Here is a 20,330-nt window from a genome sequence, read left to right as displayed (position 1 = left end):
AAAAGATATAAAATACTTAGCTACTGTATGATCTATAAAATCATTCTAACAAAACAGTAATTTTTTAAGTTTTTGTTTGGTAGGTGAGCTTTGGTATCAATAATATAAACATTGTTACTGTACATATCAATAAGAAAATTATTGTTTTTTTATTTCGTACATTTTTGACCTAGAATAACTTATATATAGGACATTTTATTTTAGTTTTTTTTAAGGAAGTAGCTAATAATGGATATCTTGAGGAAGATGTAACGTTTTTTAAAACATAAAGCATTTGAAGAACCTGAACCGATTATTAAAACTAGGTACAACTTTAAAATATATTTTGGTTCTTTTGTTGAGAGTTATATTTTAATTACTCTTTTACTTGACCCCTTTTTAGTCTGCTTTTGGAAAAGTCAAAAATCAATAGTTTATTTGTTATAATTTTTTATGTTTACTAATCGTAATTATAATGTCGTATTGGTTTTATATGTCTAAAAATATTTTAAATTAAGTTTAAAACCCTTTAATATTTTATTCACCCGAAAGATATTGACATTCACTATTATAATTTAAATCAATTAATTCTTTTTATTCAATCGTAATCATTTTTAATTTCAGGCATTGTTTTTAAAAGTATTTCGAAAGTTTTAATCAAGTTTGACTTTATTCAAGTTTTCATTGAAAAAAGGCATTTTTAGATAAAGCGCTTGATTAAAAAAATAGTTTATGATTAATATTGTTAGTAATAAAAAATAAAAAGGAACTTTTTTTTAAAGCTTTATCTTGTTACTAAATAAGCATGAATTGTTTAGTTACGGTGTATACTACTCAAGAACAAATATTTCAATAGCTTAATAAATTTTATATAACATCTGTGGTAAATTTTATATACATCTTTTTTACACTAGACCAGAAAGTTTCACAGTGCTGCAAGAATGTTTTATCTTTAAAACGTTGTTTATAACCTACTTGAATGTTTTATTTGTAACTTTTCTTTGTAACAGTAAAAAAATAAAATAATAACACTTGAAACTAAAGATGGCAAAATAAAAACTTTCACTACTTATAAAGTCTTAAAAAATTTAAGATGTTCTGAAGTTTAATGTAAATACAAGACAGTAGGGATGTTCGGAAAAGGCAAAGTTTTTAAAGAGCTTTTGCATGCCCAAGTTACTTACATATTTTGTGCTAATGCTTTATTTCGTGTAAATAGCCATATCAAAATTATGTTTTTATTTCTCTCTACTATGAGTATAACAACTTGTTAATAACTGATTGAATGAAAATTACTTTCTGTTTCAAGTTATTCCAGTTCCTATAACAAACTAGTATAAAAATATTAAAACGACAATCAAATATAAAACTGTTGCTAAGTTTAAAAATCATAGTTTTTACGCTTTACTTAACCTTAGTTTTTACGTTTAGGTTTTGACTTTAATATATAGTCACAAAACTTTTTTAACTGTATGATAAGATTGTAAGACTCTTTAAACTTTGTATAAATTTATTAAAAAAACAATTCAAATATCTTTAACTGATAAACTAAAACGTTAAAAGTGTTAGTTTTAAACATCGTTTCATTAGAATTGTTCACTTAAAGAAAATATTATAATTGAAAATAAGTTAATTCAATACATGTAAAAATTAAAACAAATACTTTTTAACTCGTTAATGTTGCTTGATGTTATTGAACAAAGAACGGTTTAAATACTTACATCAAACACAATTTAGTTCAAATTAACTTCAAATAAAAAATAAAATTCTTTTTAAAGACGTTACTCAGTTTTTAAATTTTAAATTGACACAAAACATCTGCGAAATCTTCCTCATATTTTCCGCAATCGCCCATGGTAGCGACCCCGTATGGAGAAATTGTCAAACATCTTTCAGGAGAGAAGGGCCCGAATACAAGGTTACTTTCCGTACTTCTGCTGACATCTGTCCACGTGCCGAGGGTGGGTTTGGTCAGTATCCAAAATCCCCTTTTTGATGACTTCTGGTAAAACGCCAGAAGCGGTCTCAACGCTTCCCTGGTGACAAAAAAAAAGTACAAAATTAAAAGAAAAATAAAACATCTGTAAAATTTTGAAGTAAGAGGTTCTGATGCTTTAAGATTAGTTCGTGAAAACTAGTATACAAACTTCACATTTAACTTTTCATGACATTGAAGTGTTTATTTAAAAGACAAAAAGTAGTTAGTTAAAAACGTAAGCTTTAAAGTTTTATTTTTTAGTACGTCTACTGCTTTGAGTTTATATTTTATTTAAAGGATAGTGTAACTTACGTCACTGCTGTTTTCAGTTCACCTTCGAAAACAGGTGTCTTCTCGATGTATTTCCAGAACAAATGGAAAATCCGGTCTTTATATTCAACACTTCAAACAAAAAAAAATTAAAAACTAAATCTACATGTGTTACTAATTTTAAAAACCGTCATGCACCACATACTATGCTTAAAAGTGGCTAATATTTAGATTTTTTAAAGATAGACTTAATCAGTTTATCAAAAGCAGAAAATAATATCTTCACCCATGTTATTATAACACGCAATTTTTGCTCTAGAGTTTGTTATTTAATATTTTTTCCAATTTTTTTTACGATAGTCTTACTGTTTTTTAAACTGTAATATAAAAAGACTTAAAAAGGCTTAGTTACTAAAATGGTTTAGCTTTTTGCGGTAAACTTAACAGAACTAAAACTTTTTATAGTAAAATAAATTAAGAGTTCAGAAAGTTACTGTAATTTTCTAAGTATACAATTTGTTTTCAATGTTTGCTATGTTCGTCTAAATAAAAAGCGAGCAAGCTTAGAGTTTAAGCAATGTTTACTTATGTTCTTCTGAAGAAAGGTACTTAGATAAACATACAATTTTTCTTTCTCGTGTGTATACTGAAAGTCAGGTATTGACCCTCCCTGAGAACTGCAAAACTTCATGGCATCGTCGTAGGAAGACTTGACGTGGGTTGACTCCTTCCAAGTGTACCGGAACCCCTCGTACTCCCAGGAGTACTCTGTTTTAATATCAGTGTTCTCAGATGCGAAAAGCTTACTAACAAAAAAGGGATCACTCTTCAAATTTAAGCAAGTATTTTCTGATTAATGGCGTTTAAGTTTTAAGTCTCAAGTATTACTTAGTAAGCACAATATAAAAAAAGGTTGTTATATAAATTTCATATTGTTTAAAGCATTTAAACATCTAATATCGTTGTTTGACCAATTTTCTGCTTTTTTTACAGTTATTAGAGATTAAGTTGTTTAAAGTTAAGAACTTCTTTGTTTTTTGTTTTAATTGACTAAAGTTGATATTTACATTTTTGTACCTTATCAACTATTTTTAAGGCTTATTTATATTTATTTAAATATAGTTATTTATTTTCGTATAAAAGATAGAAAGTTATATATTAATACTTATTGTAATTGTAATAAAGGAATAACTAAGTTAACTTTTTCCTTGTTGTTCTAGCTTAATAAATTGTATATGGAAAAAAAATAAGAAATAAAGTTTAGCCTAAGAAACTTTTGATTGTTTTATCAAAACGACATAAACTACTTTATAAAAAAAAAAACTTTTATCAATTAAAGATTAAACTAAACTGAGCATTGCTATTAAAAAACCACATTAATCAACTATTTTATCAAAAATAAGTTTCTTTATTTTTAATAAAAACTACACAATGACTTAACTTTGTGTTTTATATTTTATGTAAAATGATATTTTAATTAACCGTTAAAAACCTTGTAAAAAAAATAAAAAACAGTTTTTAGTAAACATTTAATGAAGTAAAAGTAATATCCATTTAATTTACAACATTTATAAACTGTATGACGATATAAATAAACATTTTAGAGAAGGAAAGTTTTAGTTTTGCTTAAAATTCATATTAATTAGTTTCTCTTCAATCATGTAAAAACATCCACTAATTTTAAAAAAGAAGTTATTATATTGAAGTAAAATAACATAAAAAAATCATATGTAGGTCAGGTTTGAAGTACAAATGTCTAACAAAGTCTATTAAAGTCAAGACTTCAGATTACAATTTAAATAAATAGTTATAAAACTAACAGTACCTGTACAGTAGTCCCATTTGAAAGTCTCCACTCCGTTTTTAACTTCGGGGAATGTTTTTCCGTACGAACACCACGGCCAGTTTCTCCCAGGAGAAGTGTGGGCTAGAGTGCAGTATTCGAAAATCTCCCCTGGTTGCGGGTTGCTTAGAAACAAGTAGCTGGTTGCCTTGTCAACGACGGTGGGTAGAACACAGGTGTGGCCCTCTTTTGTTTTCACCACTTGATTGGTGATGTTTCCTTTGAGATGGTATAAAGGTTACATTTACGTACATGCATGTCTTACTTTATGTTAGTAAGTAAACTGCTTAAGTAACTGCAGAGCGATATGGTCAACATTGTATAACTATACACAAACGATTGAAAAAATAAATAACATAATAAATTTATTAGAATATTAATCTTTGTTATTACTGTTAATAACTTTGTTTTGTTAAAGAATTACTTGAATACCTCATGTGCGGTGTTTATGATTATTTAACTATCTAGATGTTATTAAAATTTGGAATTTAATAAAATTTGAGTTTTACTAAAATTAGCAAAAAAATTATATGTGTATCCAAAGTAAGTACCAAGTATTAAACATAAAACACTCACCTGCGTCAACACAGAAATTGAAAAAATTCTGAAAAATTATTGTTTGTTTAGTTTAGTTTTAATCTTCAAAAAAAAATGTTAAAATACATTTTAGCAGTTTAAACACATTACTTACTTTTTTATAAACAGAAGTAAAACATAATTTTCAACTTTTACCGTTGTTTTTTTTTACCTTTTATTTAATTTTTATTTTCAGATAAGTTTTGTGAACATTTCATTAGTTAATATTTTCAAAAACTTATGTAAGCTAAAAACATGGTTATCATATTCTAAACTATCAAACTTACAATCTGAATAAGTAGTAAGAAAAAGCTCTTCATTGTACAACTTCAAATCCTTCCTTTAAAAAAACTTTCGATTTAGTCTATTCTGTAGAAATACACTATTTTATAAATACCAAGAAATAACAACAACTATTATAAAAGTTTTACAATTTACATGGTTAAACAAATAAGTAAATGTATTTCAAGCCATCAACTAGCAATCAACAAATATAATTTTAGGTAATAGCGCAAAAACAAGTTTAATTGTTGCAAATACTGTTTACCGCATAACTTTAACACCTAGTATGAATAAAAAGCCACTTAAATTTCACTGTAAATATGATTTTTATTGAAGCTGTTTTTTTGTCACTAAAAATAAAAACAAGTTTACACAACTTAAATCGCTTTAATATTTGACTGCCTTAAAGAAAAATAACTAAAAAAAGAATAGTAAGCTATATTTATTAAATATAAAATGCAAAATTCAAAAAATATATATATCTATATAAGTATTGGTGTTAATACATATTTTGATCAAAAACATTATAACTTCACACGACAATTACTTTAGTAAAAAATAACTTTATTTCTCAAAAAACGTTTTTATAGCAGTGTTCAAACAAAAAAACTAATTAAAACAAGCTTTATTTCTTTGTTGTTTCGAAAAAGTCTACTTTCACAAAGATTTTTGTTAAAACAAGTTAATATCTTTTGTAAACAGTGTTTGTTACAATTACTTGTTATTTGTTTCAACTTTATTGTTTAACTACAAAAAAACCTTCGTCAAAAAAAAAAATTTTACAAAGTTTTCAAGTCGTTTTGGATAAAGTAAAGTAGGCTGCATTACAACAAAAAATAGTCAACAGTAATCTAGCTAGAGTTTTATAAGCGTTTTAAAATCAGTGAAGTGCTTTTGATAATTCAAAAATAAAGCTTTATGAATTTAGACGGTTTCAAATAAAATTATTTGTCTTACTTTACTTTAATTTACGATAAAAATATTCAAAAAATGCTGATAAACTATTGAAAAAAGATAAAATTAATATTAAAAACTAAGAAAATAAACTAGTAGTCGTGCATGAAAGGTATAATGAGAATTTCGTACATTTTATAAAAAAATAACTTTCGCAAATTTAAACACCTTAATTTACATATAAATTACCTTTTATATGACTAATCAAAAATTTAGTGCTTACTAAGCTCTTTATAATTCGGAAGTTACAAATTATAAGTTAAATTTTGAAAAAAATATTTTAGATTTTTAGAGCAGTAAAAAACCAATATGTAAAACGTATAATTTTCACTGAGTGTTTTTTTCTAAGGTCAAACTAAGTTTAAATGCTTTAGTTTAATAACTTTTCTTTTGTACTTAATTTTTGCATTTTCAAATAAAAATTGAAAAAACAAACCGTTTTTACTTTTGTAAACAGACAATTTAGTTTCTTTTATATAACACTTGTCATGACTAAAGACTATAAGTTAAGTAATTAAAATTTTATTTTTTTATGTTAAACATTCAAGTGATACTAAACTGCAAAACAAAATTTGGATTTTTTTTAAACTGAACAATAATTCTTATAACAAAAATATTGTTGAATTATAAAGTGGTATACTTAGTGTTAGCCAACATAATATTATACTACAATTACAGTGTTCTAAAAATACTAACGTTGAGAATAGTTGTTTAAACAAGTAGACACAAATAAAACATTGCGCTTAAGAGAAAAATATTCAGAACGACAACAAAAGTGAGTAGTATTTACGAAGTACATACATGTAGATATGGTGTTTATAGACTATATATAATACACATCGTGGTACATACAAAACAAAGAAAAAAAACTTAATATGCCTTTACAATGCAAAGTAAAAAAGGATCTGAAAAAATCGTAAGTAAATTATATTAAATTGTTTTTACGCATAACAGACTAAAACGATATCTTACTTTACTAAAAAGTTTTTATCAAACACTTTTAAGAGATAAGCAGTTTTAATTTTTTTTCTTTTACTATAAAAAGATGTTTTTGGTTTAATCTTTAAAGTTTTACGTAAATTACTTAAACTTTAAACACAAAAAGTTTGTAGCAATACCGAAAAAATTTTTTGTGTTGTTCAAATGTTAATTGTAGCAAGTATTGACAAAAACCTAGTTTTTTTTTTAATTTTATTAAAGATTTTAGCTTTTAAGTAAAATCAAAAAAAGTTGATTTGTCTATTCAACTTAATGTTATGATGGTGAATGTGAGTGATAAACAAAGTCAAATAGAAAACATGTAGTCGTCTAAAAGCTTAGATGTATATAATGCTTAGATGAAAACTTAATGTAATATTTTATGAAGGTTATTTTATCTTTTTTTTTTTTTGCTATATACCTTGTAACTTTTTGAGTTCTTGTCTACTATGAAACTTATAACAAAGTTCCACCGGTTTTAATAAAATAAGCGCGGTTCAAAAAGGCTAATACTTATAAGCACTAATGACATTTGATTTAACATGCTTTTGATTTTACGTTTTACGTAATAATTATGAAAATTTTTGCAGTTTGGTCTTTGAAGTATATAAAGTTATCTTTTTAATTTACAATATTTTTATAATTTTAAGTTTGGTTGTACCAGTTCACTTGTGGAATTTACTTACTCAGTACGGAAATTTCAGTAAGTAGTGAAAACTAGTGACAGCTCAAATTCTTACAAAAGTTTTTCAAAGACCATATTTAAATAAGCAATAGAAATTTAAAAAAAAACTTAGTTTGTAGGTTTTATCAGTATCTACAACCAATTCTTTAGTTTTGGCAAAACTCTGAGATATATAAAACTTACTTAAAATTACTATATTTTTTTATTAACTTAGACACAACTTAAAAAATATTGAAAATTGAAAAAAAAATAAAAAACTGTTTGTAGATAATAATAATAAGACCCACATATTTATTTTTGATATATTTCAAATATATTTTACTTTTTGAGTTTTTGCTCTTCAAAAAAAATTAAGAGTTTGAATTGTCGGAATTTGATCTGTCCAAATTTGAGTTGTCGTGCACCCGTGAAAACTTTATTGAAGTATCTTAATGTTTTATTCTTTTTTACTTTAAAACTATGATATTTTTCATCGCAAGTTCTAATGTATTGTTTAGTAACAGATAAAAAGAAAAACTTCAAAACAATACTTATATTTTGAAAAAAGTTGGTGTACTTAAATACCTACATAGAAGTACACAAATTTTCTTTTTAATGATTTACTTAGCAAAATATATTAATAAAAACCACATAATGTTATGAGTTTTAGTACTATTAAGTTTTACAAAACTTATCTTATCTACTATGTTTTTGAAAAAAATATTGGACATTTATATCAGAATAGATATCAATGCGTTCCAATTTTATATTGGTTTTCTAGCAATATATTTTATTGTTTGTATTTTTTTCTGTATCTCTGCTTCACAGACAAAACAGTTTTACAAACTAAGGTTAGACTTTCTAGAAGTTACAACTCAATATTCTAATAACGAATTCTAATAATTCAAACGAATAGTAATAAATTTGTAGATTTTTTTGTTAAATAAAAAAAACTTTTATATTTAAAACAACTCAATATTCAAAAGTGCTTGAAATTTTATTCAGTAAACTCAAAAGTATTTCATTTCAACTTGTTGCTTCTAAAACTCACACATACAACCGCTTATTTTTCTCTCATGTCTCTCGCCAAGACCAGCAGAAAGGCCGGGTGGAGGAGACAAAGCGCGCTCAACGCGAGCAGCACAGCGTAGACGGCGTCGTAGGAAGAACCGAACGTGCGCGTCACCAGCAGCGTCAGCGGGTACTGCAGGAACAGGGAGGCTCCGGTCAGCAGGCTCACCAGCGAGTACAGGAAGCCGAAGTGGCGGGCGGGGAAGAGGGCGCTGACGAAGCTGGCGTGAGTGGAGTAGAGGAAGGCGCGGGCCATGCAGTTGAAGAAGATGGTGGCGAACTGGAGCGACGAGCTGTCGACGAGGCTCACGGCGAACAGGAGCACGGCCGAAGCGTCGCAGATGAAGTAGTTCACGGCGGAAGACATCATGTTGGCGGTTTTTTGAGAGTGGATTCTTTCGTACTTTTTCCGGTTGTAGTCCAGCAAGCAGCCGGCGATCGGGGAAACCAACGCTCCCATCGATATTGCGATGTTAAGAACGAAGACCAGCGTGCCTTCTCCGCCTTCTTCGACCTTGTTTGCCACCCAAGAGTTGAAACTGCCTAGAAAGTAACTTAGAAGAAAACTGAGTATACAATAGTGAGCCGCGTTGCTCCAAAAGTAAGGTTTTTTTAGGGTCAATTGTATACTTTCTTTGTTGATTTGGTTTTCATTTAAAGACTTCGTTTCACTTTTTCTGTCTGATTTTTCTTTTAGACAGTCAAGTTCTTTATAGCCATAAAAGTAATCTATCGTTTTTTCCTTACCAATCTGGTACTTTGGCGTTAAAATAAAGGTGTTTGTGTGAAAAACAAAACTCACAAAAACAAAAGCCAAGCAAAGTTCAGGGAAAGACATAAAACTGGAAAAATAAATTTTGTTAACCGCGAGAAACGTCAAAGCCGAAGTGCTGATGCAGCCGCAAAAAAGCGACAGCACCGTTGACTTTCTCCCCGAAAACAAGTTGCACATTTTCAAGTTGGCCGTGCAAAGACCGTATCCCCCGATCGTGATGAACGGCAGCGAGACGTACAAAATCCAAGACGATTCAGCGCTCGCGTACCTGAGCAGAAAGAACCCGGCGCTTTCGATTAAAATCATGCTGGTTCTCAAGGTCCATCCGCCGAACTTGTCCAGTATCAGCCCGCAAAAGACGCCGAACAACGGAGCTGCCGCAGTCGACACCGTGTAAACGAGGTTGAGAGACTCGATTTGGTGCTTGCAGGGTTGAGTTTCAGAGGAGTTGCAGCCGTTTGAAAATATTTGTTCGGACTTGAGCACGGGAACCAGCGCGCTCCAGCCGCTGATCAGTCCGCTGTACACGAGCTGCTCCAGCACCGACATCACCAGTGTGCACGCGAGCTGAACTTTCATTGTGGAATCCTCATGTGCTTGTTTCTTTGTTTACAATTTTTTTTAAAGTTAAGTAAATTCAAAATAAGACTTGAGTTTTTCTAAGAGCGTTTTCACAGTTGTCATAGAAACTATTTTTGCTTAATTCACACGATCCTGCAATTATTTTGCCCGAATTATATATGCTTTTTTCTAAACAGTGTCGCGTATTTTTTCCGGCCTTTAATGGACCAGTTATTTCAACAACAAAGACAATGTGCTAAAATAATTAATTGTGAAGTGAATCTAAATAAAGAGTTATTGCAAGAAAACTTTTATCTAATTAAACCAATATGCTCCTTAAGACTTTAATTTTTTTAATTTACCAAGTTTGTAGAAAACAAAACTTTTCTTTGAGGGCTACTTATTCATAATTAGATCTCCGAAGCATGGTCTAGCTAAGTTTTTAAATATCTTACTGGAATCAGTTTTGAAGTAGTTTTTGAATGTATTTTTTAACATTATTTCATTTTGCTTGATGAATTAAACACCTTATGCCTTATAAAACATTTCTTTTGTCATTGATCTTAAAGTACTTTCTTTCAAGTTTAGCTTTAATGTCAACTATTAATGTTTATTTATACTAGCTAAGGAAAATTTAAAACTTAGAAAAAGTGTTTTTTTTTTAAGTTTATGAAAGTAGAATTCAGTGTCAACAATGTTATGTACTGATAATTTAATGATAATTTTTGGGGACTCCATAAGGACCCACTTTCTCTAAAATTTTTATAGCTTAACTTCAATAGGAGATATCATCTATTTGTACTATTTATTGAATGAAAAAAAAAGGCTAAAAATATTTGGTCTTAGGACCTGGTGCACGAAGAACCTTTTGGTTATCAAGTCGCAGACCACGGATACCTTTTAACGTCTTGTCAAGGACAAATGCTTATTTAACAACTACTCACTTTCTTGATTTCGCTTCTTTTAATAGTTTATAGCTGTTACTTTCTATTTTAAGATCTCAAGATAGCAAGTTAGTTCATAATCAATCAAGCTAGATTTTGATAACTAATTCCGGATTCCGGACTTCGAATTAAGTATTCAAGTAATTTTAATGAAAAAAAAGTAGAATATAACTGCAATAATATATACTAACTTTACCACAAATTTTTAAAATTACTGTTTAACTAATAATTTAACTTATATCAAATGTCGACAAAGTAATGTTTGATTTGTTGTTCCAAACTGGCTTTTTTAATACTTATCCCTGCATACTGATTATAGGCAGGCTACAAAACTTTTTGAATACTGAATGTCAAACTTAAAATCATTTACTCATGTGCCATTAGCCGGTTACTTGCATTGAAGCAGTTCAAGTCAACAAGTAAACTGCTGAATAACAAATATTGGGAGTTGTTGATTACTTAGAATATTATTTTTTAAACGCAACTTGAAATCTTATTGAAATTTAAACATATTATTAACTTTTTTAGCTTTATTTGGCGGTTAAAATATTTACTAGTATTTGTAAAGCAAAGTAAAACTATTATAGTTTTGTTAATAATATTCTATTAATAATTATTTCCAAGTTATATTTTAAAGATTTATGCAGTGTTTTTATTCTGATAGTAATTTTGTAACACTTTAAGTTGATTCACTGAAAAGATAATTTAGTTATTGTTAATATTTAGACTAAATTATTTTTACATTTTGTTTAAAAATACCAATTTTATAAATTTGAAACATCTTTAATCTAGCAGTGCTTTAACTGCTAAATTTAGTCATAAAGCCATAACATCTATTTATAAAAGTTAAAATGACACTAAGAAAAATTTTACAATTCTACCTCTATTAATATTTATAAATTTATTAAAGACAGCCAAAAAAATTATGTAGATTTTTAACAAATGTTGATGACTAAAAAGGACCTTTTGGGATGATAAAAAACAAATGATCTATAAAAATTCTAATATTATTTTAATACTAATAATAAACCAGCTTAAATGCTAGTGAATGCAGCTTTGGCTTAATTTTATTTAAATATATCCATTTATTTTAAACATTTATTTACTAAATACTCTACCAAATAATTTTTGCAGTAAAAAAAAAACATTTATATGTAAAATATATTATATTTAGTTTAAATCTACCTTTTTTTAAGTTTTAGGTCAAAATCTTTTTTTATTTATTTTTTATTTTTGCATACACGAAATGTTAAATTTTTATTACTTAATGTCTAATAACTCAATTCGTATGTAAAAAATTATTTTTATATACAGGGTTGCCACTTTATCTGGAATCCTGAAAAAACCTTGAAAAATCTGGAATTTAACAGTTTAGGCAAAAAAAAAACCTGGAATTTGGGATATTTTGAAAAAAAACTGGAATTTTAAACAAAAATCACTGAAAAATCTGGAATTTTAACAATTTTCACATGTTCGAGTAGTAAAATTTTGATTTGACTCAAAAAATTTATCATATAAATAGAAAAAATTTGTCATCATCAAAAGTTTTTTTTTATTAGCTTTACAATATATTTTCAATGTTTTTATACTATTTAAAACAGTTTGTTACCTTAAACTTAACTTTAAACTAAGAAACAGACCCAAAAATGTGTACTTTTAAAAACCTGGATTTTTTTTTAAACGAGTGCCAAGCCAACCCTGTATATAGTTTGAAGCATTTCTTTAACAAAATCTAGGGCTGTTTGAAAACATATTTTTGAATCGATTGAAAAAAAGTAGATTGAATATTTCTAGATCACAGTATCTATTGTTATTGCCACTTTTGTTAATGTACCCAAAATGTATAACTAGTGACTTCATAAATGATTTTTAAAATGCTTGTTTGTCTGACTATGCTGGAGCTTTGTTTAGTCATAAAGCACCCTCGAATGAATCTATGCAGAGATGTACATCAAGAAAATTGTGTTAAAAATTATAAAAAGTATTTACAAATTTCCATTAAATACCATTTTGTGAGACATATTGCCTCTTGTTTATTGCACTAGTATTCCTTGGCAGAGTTGCCAAAATGCTAATGTTTCTATGCCTAAATTGTGTTTGTTTTAATTTGTGTAGCTTTTATCTGATTGCAATCTGGCAGATTTGTGAGTTTTCAACTGATTTTTTCGTTCATAATATGTGTTAAAAAATATACAAAAAATCGAAGCAGTCCTCTATGGACATATTTCGTATTAGTTAGTGTTGTTTTTATTATATTTATCTAAAATAATGATTTTATTTACATTTTTATGTATAGTCTTGTATGAAAAAGTATGTCTTAATAAAACTTCTCTAAATCATAATAAAAGACTTTTAAGTTTTAATAAATTATGTGTTAGCTAAAATTTTTAAACGAGGCTATCAAAAATTCTATTTTTTTTTATTTATAAGAAGAATATTAGTTAAGTTTACAGGACAATTAAACAGCTAGTAACTAGTTTTTAACTATTCATACTTTTGATATCAAACTAAAAGTAAAATATTAAACAACAACTTTTATTTAATCAGGAAAAACATGTAATTGCAACAACTTGGTTTTATTTAGACTTTTAATTTTAGAAACTAATAGGTGAATATTTCGAATAAAACGCTGGTCAAATTAATAAAGTGAGTAGAAATATTTTTTTAAATACAGCTGATTTTGTTAAACTTGTACCTTCTTTAGATTTTAATTTAAAAATGGAGGAACTCAAATGCCCACGCTGCAGGTGCAGTAAGTACAACACACCTGCATTGGTCATGATGATAAATGTTTGCGGTCATTCTTTGTGCAAGTCCTGCGTGGAAACTTACTTCCTTCGCGGCCACAACAACTGTCCATATGAAGGTTGTGGCAGAAGTTTGAACAAGAAAGATTTTCGTGAGCAAATTTTTGAGGACTCGAGTGAGTAAACATCTTAATTAATTTTAAACAATAAGCTACTAAATGTTTTCACTTGTAATTTTATAATCGTCCGTACAATCAGTCATTATATGTGTTTTCTTTAAAATGCTGCGTGTAAAGAAAGATATCTCGGTTTACTGCAATAAAGTTTTTCAACAAATAGTGTATAGCCTGCAAGGAAAATACAAAAAAATACCACATTTAGCATACTCTGATATATTTATAATACATTAATACATGATCTTATCTCAATGAAAGTAAAAATATGAGTAAACATTCATCAAAATGAGGTTTAAAGAGAATAAAATAAAACTAAACTTAAGAAAAATTTAGCGAAATTTTTAACAAGTTTTAAAAAAATATTATTTAAACTTTTAATTAGGCTTGTATAAAGATTTATATATACTACTAGGTTATATGTTACTAATTTTTGAATTTGAAGTCACTTTATTAGATTTGGTATCTAAGAACATTTATTGTATAATGACCCTAAGTTTCTTTTCAAAAATTTTGCGCTTGATTTAAAGACTACATATCTTCTTTATTTATTTAATGTTAATACTTGTTTCAACAGTAAACAAATCTAAAAAATTAAAAAAGTTATTTATTTTTTTGTACAAAAAAAAAAAATTATAACGAAAATTAGTTAAGCCTTACAGTTTAAATTTAGTTATCATTAGAATTCTGAAGATCAATAAAAAAATAAAAGTATAAAACGAAAAAATATAGTTTAACCGCAATTAATTTTTTAATTGACTATTTGCAAAAGGTTTAGCAATAACAACAAAGTTAATACAATTTTTTACTTTAAGTTACTTCATTGTTCGGTATATAACTTGTTCACATTTATTATAATCAAATTAAAGTTGAAACAATAAAAATTTTGTTTCAAGGAGTAGAAAAAGAAGTTGGTATAAGAAAATTAATTTTGCGAATCTATAACAAGCTAGAGGGTGATTTTGATAACCTGAACGACTACAACGACTATTTGGAAGAAGTTGAAGAAATAATTGATGCTCTTGAAAATGATTTAGATGACAAAAGCGTTAAGTTAAAAATAAGCCAGTACAAGTAAAAAAAAAAACAATTTGTTTCATAGAATTATTTGTTTATTCAAGGGATTAACGTTTTAATAACTGAAGTTTGATTTCATATATATTAAAAAAATACAATTACAGGAGTAAGCTCTACATTTTTTAAGGAATTTTCTGTTCATTACTATTGTTACTTTATAATTAGAAATAAGAACTTTACTTGGAAATTGTTATAGTTAATTTAAAAAACATGATAGTTCTGTTTTTAATCTGTATTCACTATTTTATCAAAAATCACATTAAGCTATTGTATTTCATCAAAAGAAAGAGCTATAACGTAGCTTAACAATGATTGAAAATTACATGATTTATTATAAACTCTTTTAAACTTAATGACATAAAAAATGAAAAGTAATAAAAGTTTTTTTTTTTTAATGCAGGCAATTGAATGCAGAAAATATCAAAAAGAACAACAAAATAATTAAACAAAGACGCCGTAAAGTTCAAGCAAAGCTCGACGGCCAAGATAAAGAACGCCTCATTAAAAGAAACCAATGCAAGCAAGAGGAAGAAGAATTGAACGCAAAAATAAAAGAAAGGCAAAATGCTCTTGTGGACAAATTGAAGACCGGTGACTATGCTCCTGGTGACGTGGAGTCTTTCAACAAAGATCTTTTCGAGGTTAGTTTGGAAGTTATTTTTCTGTGTTTTGATGGTATTTGAGAAAAAAGCAAGTTTTTGATGGAATTTAAATGAATATTTAAACATAATATGTTTTGCTAGATGGTCACAATTAAAGTAACTTTAGTGTTGTTATTTGAAATTAAGTTTACAGGAAAATATGTTAAATGGTATAAACTATTCCATTTAGTTTGATGTATTTTTGTTATTACAGGTACACTAAAAAAAAAAAATTCGTCATTAATATCGATGCAAAACTTAACTCTTTTAAAAGCTAAACTGGACAAGTGTTTATTTTGTTATATTAAGGTTTAGGGGTTCTAAATAAATTACAAAGTTTTAATTTAAATTAAATGGAGAATTTTAACAGACCCTAGTATCTACAAACTTCACTAATTCAGTCTAGTCAGACAAACTTAGGCCAGTAAGCAATTATATAAAAATTCATATTGACAAAAAAATTTTTTTTAATAATATACTCAATAATTTTATATGAACACACTCCTGCAGCTGATAGGTATCAGTTTTGTAAACCTGAACAAACTTTATACATCAATATGTACTGTTTCACGATGTAGAGTTATAAAGCACGTGTTTATTTAATTTAAAAATTGTTATTAGTAACTATAGGTCATTTCAGTCTTGTATTTTGCCTTAAAAAGTGGCAGCCCTGTAATAACTAGCTTAAACGAATTTAGAGAAATTTTTACTACAAAATGTAATTAAAAATTTAAGAAAGACTTAGTAATAAAAAAAATGTTATTTTACTGTAGTTCATATACAAGTTAAATATTATCAAGTGCATACTTGTACGCCATTTTCTAGAATCTACATAACAAAGCAAACAATGGTGAAGTATACGATCAATTTGGTGATAAGGTAAAAGTCGAAAAAGAAGAGGTCAAGATGGAAGTTTGTGATGAGCCTTTCGTGTACGAACCGTGCATACCAGAGTTGGAAGGGCCGAGAATACCTGAAAATCTCGAACGGGAAGGCTACATGGTCCACGTGATTAAAAGCAGTGAGGTCGCACAGGCAGGTGGTTACGTTTCCACGATTGCTTGCCACAGGGCGTTGAGCGACTCTTTTGCCGGCCTCTTTCACAAATCGTCGTCAACCGCAAGCTCGCTGTTTAAAGGCGGATTTTAAATTTGGAAAAGCTTCTTTAGTTTGATACAATATATTTTCACTGTATTGGCTGATTTTATTATTTTTTATAAAATGTGTGAATATTTCAACTTTTTTACTTTTTTATTTACAGTTTCTTAGAATACAGCAAAATAGTAAATTTTTACTCCTAAACCGTAATAACCTTTAAAAAAAGGTAACGAATAAACTTAATTAAAATATTCATATTATTTTTTATCTGTTACCTTTTTGGCAAGTTAAAAAGATTTATTACCGATATTAATGATATAGAATTAAGTAATCGGAACATAATTTCTAATCTTCAATCGATTGAGCATATTATAAAAAAACTTAAAAGTCCACGAAGATTAGGTAAAATTTAAGGTTCTGAATCATTGGAATTTAGTTTTAGCATGTATAATATTTACAAATTATTCATTTTGAATAATCATTTTCAAAATATTTATTGTAAAAAAAAATTGTAAAATTCAAAATTTACAAGTGAATTGCACCAGTAAGAGTAACATACTAAGCATAAGTACATAAAAGTATTTGATATAAAATGATTATCTTTATTTATAAGTAACAAAAAATAAATATGTTTATTTGGCAGTTTGAATGTTGGCACCATTGTTTTATAACAATTATCTACTGTGCTTGTATTTTAGAAAATTTATAAACCACTTTTTTAGATGAGTTCTTAAATGTTATATCCTCATAAACAACCTTTAGTTCATAAATGGTAAAGTTTTAAAGTTATTATATTGGGAAACATCAAAGCAACACACAAATTTGAAATAGTTTTCGTAAGTAGTTTTTATTTTGACAAGTATAATAAAAAAAACAAAAAAAAAATTATAAATTAATTATAAATATAGAGCATGAATTTAAACCTATTAGAAATTTTATTTAAACTAATTAATTTTTTTAAGATGTAAACATTTAAAAAAAATAAAACTTTAAGAAACTATGAATTAAGTAAATAAAACTTATAAACTAAAGTTATTTTTATTAAGTTATTCAGTTTTAAGTTATTTTAGTTATTTTAAGGTTGTGGTCAAGTTGGTGAAATTATTTGTTCAGTTTTTGGAAACTACAAGCAAAAAAAAACATATGTTTGAAAAAATGGGAACGGGTCAAATATGCACGAAGGGTAACTTTTGCACGGAGGGTCACACTTTTGCACAATAGTAAAAATAAAAAAGTAAGAAAAAATTAATAAAAAAAAAGTTACCGACCGAGGGTTAGGGGTAACAGTGATAATAAAATTAACAAAAAAAAGTATTGAAAGGAAAAACTTGAATATAAAAAAAAACTAATAAAAAACAGTTACCTACTGAGGGTTAAGGGTAAGAGTGATAGAAAAAAAATTTTTTAACGTAATAAAAATTGTTATCAAAAAAAAACGAGAAAATAAAAAAAATGATAAAAAACAAATTACAAAAAAACAAATAAGTTACCGATCGAGGGTAAGGGTTAGGGGCAATAGCGATAGTTTAAAAAAAAATTCAAAATGAAAATTAAAAATTACTCAACCCGTGCAAAAGTGTCTTTTAGCAAAAGTTACCCCTCGTGCAAAATTGTCGCCGTTCAAAAGTGTCTTCGTGCAAAAATATCTCTTCGTGCAAAAGCGTCTTCGTGCATATTTGACCCTTCGTGCAAAAAGTCCCTTCGTGCATATTAGACTCCTACGCTAAAAACATATATTTTGGTAAAAGATTTAAATGAGCCCAATTTTTAATATTTGAAAACTACAACATCTAGTATAAGTGTTTAAAAGATTCTCCATAACCTTTATTTATTATTACAGTAACCTCTCGGGTCTTTACACACTCGTGACGTTACGCACTCTCGTTTAGTTACGCATTTCAGAATTCTATAAAATTCAGAAAATAAAATTTTCATTTTTTTTAATATTGCACAAATTAGGTTTAATGTATATTTTTAAATTAAAATATGTTTTTGAATGCTAACACACCTCTCTACATCTTTAGACTTATGCAACACACAAATTTAAAATAGTTTTCGTAAGTAGTTTTTATTTTGACAAGTATAATAAAAAAAACAAAAAAAAAATTATAAATTAATTATAAATATAGAGCATGAATTTAAACCTATTAGAAATTTTATTTAAACTAATTAATTTTTTTAAGATGTAAACATTAAAAAAAAATAAAACTTATAAACTAAAGTTATTTTTATTAAGTTATTCAGTTTTAAGTTATTTTAGTTATTTTAAGGTTGTAGTCAAGTTGGTGAAATTATTTGTTAAGTTTTTGGAAACTACAAGCAAAAAAAACATATGTTTGAAAAATGGGAACGGGTCAAATATGCACGAAGGGTAACTTTTGCACGGAGGGTCACACTTTTGCACAATAGTAAAAATAAAAAAGTAAGAAAAAATTATTAAAAAAAAGTTACCGACCGAGGGTTAGGGGTAACAGTGATAATAAAATTTACAAAAAAAAGTATTGAAAGGAAAAACTTGAATAAAAAAAAAAACTAATAAAAAACAGTTACCTACTGAGGGTTAGGGGTAAGAGTGATAGAAAAAAAATTTTTTAACGTAATAAAAATTGTTATCAAAAAAAAACGAGAAAATAAAAAAAATGATAAAAAACAAATTACAAAAAAACAAATAAGTTACCGATCGAGGGTAAGGGTTAGGGGCAATAGCGATAGTTTAAAAAAAAATTCAAAATGAAAATTAAAAATTACTCAACCCGTGCAAAAGTGTCTTTTAGCAAAAGTTACCCCTCGTGCAAAATTGTCGCCGTTCAAAAGTGTCTTCGTGCAAAAATATCTCTTCGTGCAAAAGCGTCTTCGTGCATATTTGACCCTTCGTGCAAAAAGTCCCTTCGTGCATATTAGACTCCTACGCTAAAAAAATATATTTTGGTAAAAGATTTAAATGAGCCCAATTTTTAATATTTGAAAACTACAACATCTAGTATAAGTGTTTAAAAGATTCTCCATAACCTTTATTTATTATTACAGTAACCTCTCGGGTCTTTACACACTCGTGACGTTACGCACTCTCGTTTAGTTACGCATTTCAGAATTCTATAAAATTCAGAAAATAAAATTTTCATTTTTTTTAATATTGCACAAATTAGGTTTAATGTATATTTTTAAATTAAAATATGTTTTTGAATGCTAACACACCTCTCTATATCTTTAGACTTTGTAAATTTATGTTCGTTGACTAATTGAATAACATTTAGTTATACCTCAGTATATCGGAAATTTTGGAAACAATAAGAGATTAAATCAAAATTCTGAAATAAACATGACTGTTTTTAATAATGAAAGTATAATGAAATAATGAGAGTTTAAAACACAAAGAAAAAATACAGCAGTCTTGCATTATATATTAATAAACACCATTTTATAATTGTAAAGAAATACTTAGTTATAAATTGAGTCTGCTAAGTAGAATAGAATATAAATGTCACAAATAAATAAAGATAAAGATAATTTCTACTTATTATTAAACTAGTAAAACTATTTCTACTCGTATTATTATTTTATAGAAATTCAAATCCTTTTTTTTAGTATATGAATAGTTTTATATGTTGTTTTCATATTTATAAATAAAGTAAACAAATAGTTAAAAGTGGGAAAGTGCCCAGTCTGCTTTTAACTAGAAGCAATATTAATAAACAGCCATTTTAGTAAGTATATTTGGT

At 27.2% G+C, this 20,330-nt stretch overlaps 2 protein-coding genes across 2 annotated transcripts; one reads left to right on the top strand and one right to left on the bottom strand.

The window, feature by feature from the left end:
- Positions 1-8,587: 8,587 nt before the first annotated feature.
- Positions 8,588-9,949, bottom strand: LOC145838722 (equilibrative nucleobase transporter 1-like). Its single transcript, XM_082946346.1, has one exon. The coding sequence runs from the start codon at positions 9,947-9,949 to the stop codon at positions 8,588-8,590; it is 1,362 nt and encodes a 453-aa protein (XP_082802472.1).
- Positions 9,950-13,593: 3,644 nt separating this feature from the next.
- LOC145838720 (CDK-activating kinase assembly factor MAT1-like) lies at positions 13,594-16,662 on the top strand. Its single transcript, XM_082946345.1, has 4 exons — positions 13,594-13,798; positions 14,692-14,863; positions 15,273-15,513; positions 16,339-16,662. Exons 1-4 carry the CDS (start codon positions 13,594-13,596, stop codon positions 16,660-16,662), a joined length of 942 nt encoding a protein of 313 aa, XP_082802471.1.
- Positions 16,663-20,330: the final 3,668 nt, after the last annotated feature.

The sequence above is a fragment of the Thalia democratica genome, chromosome 6 (assembly GCF_965202585.1).
Source record: "Thalia democratica chromosome 6, ktThaDemo2.hap1.1, whole genome shotgun sequence".
Lineage (NCBI taxonomy): Eukaryota > Metazoa > Chordata > Thaliacea > Salpida > Salpidae > Thalia > Thalia democratica.
The sequence above is the reverse complement of the archived record's forward strand: the minus strand, read 5'-3'. Positions and strand labels throughout refer to the sequence as shown.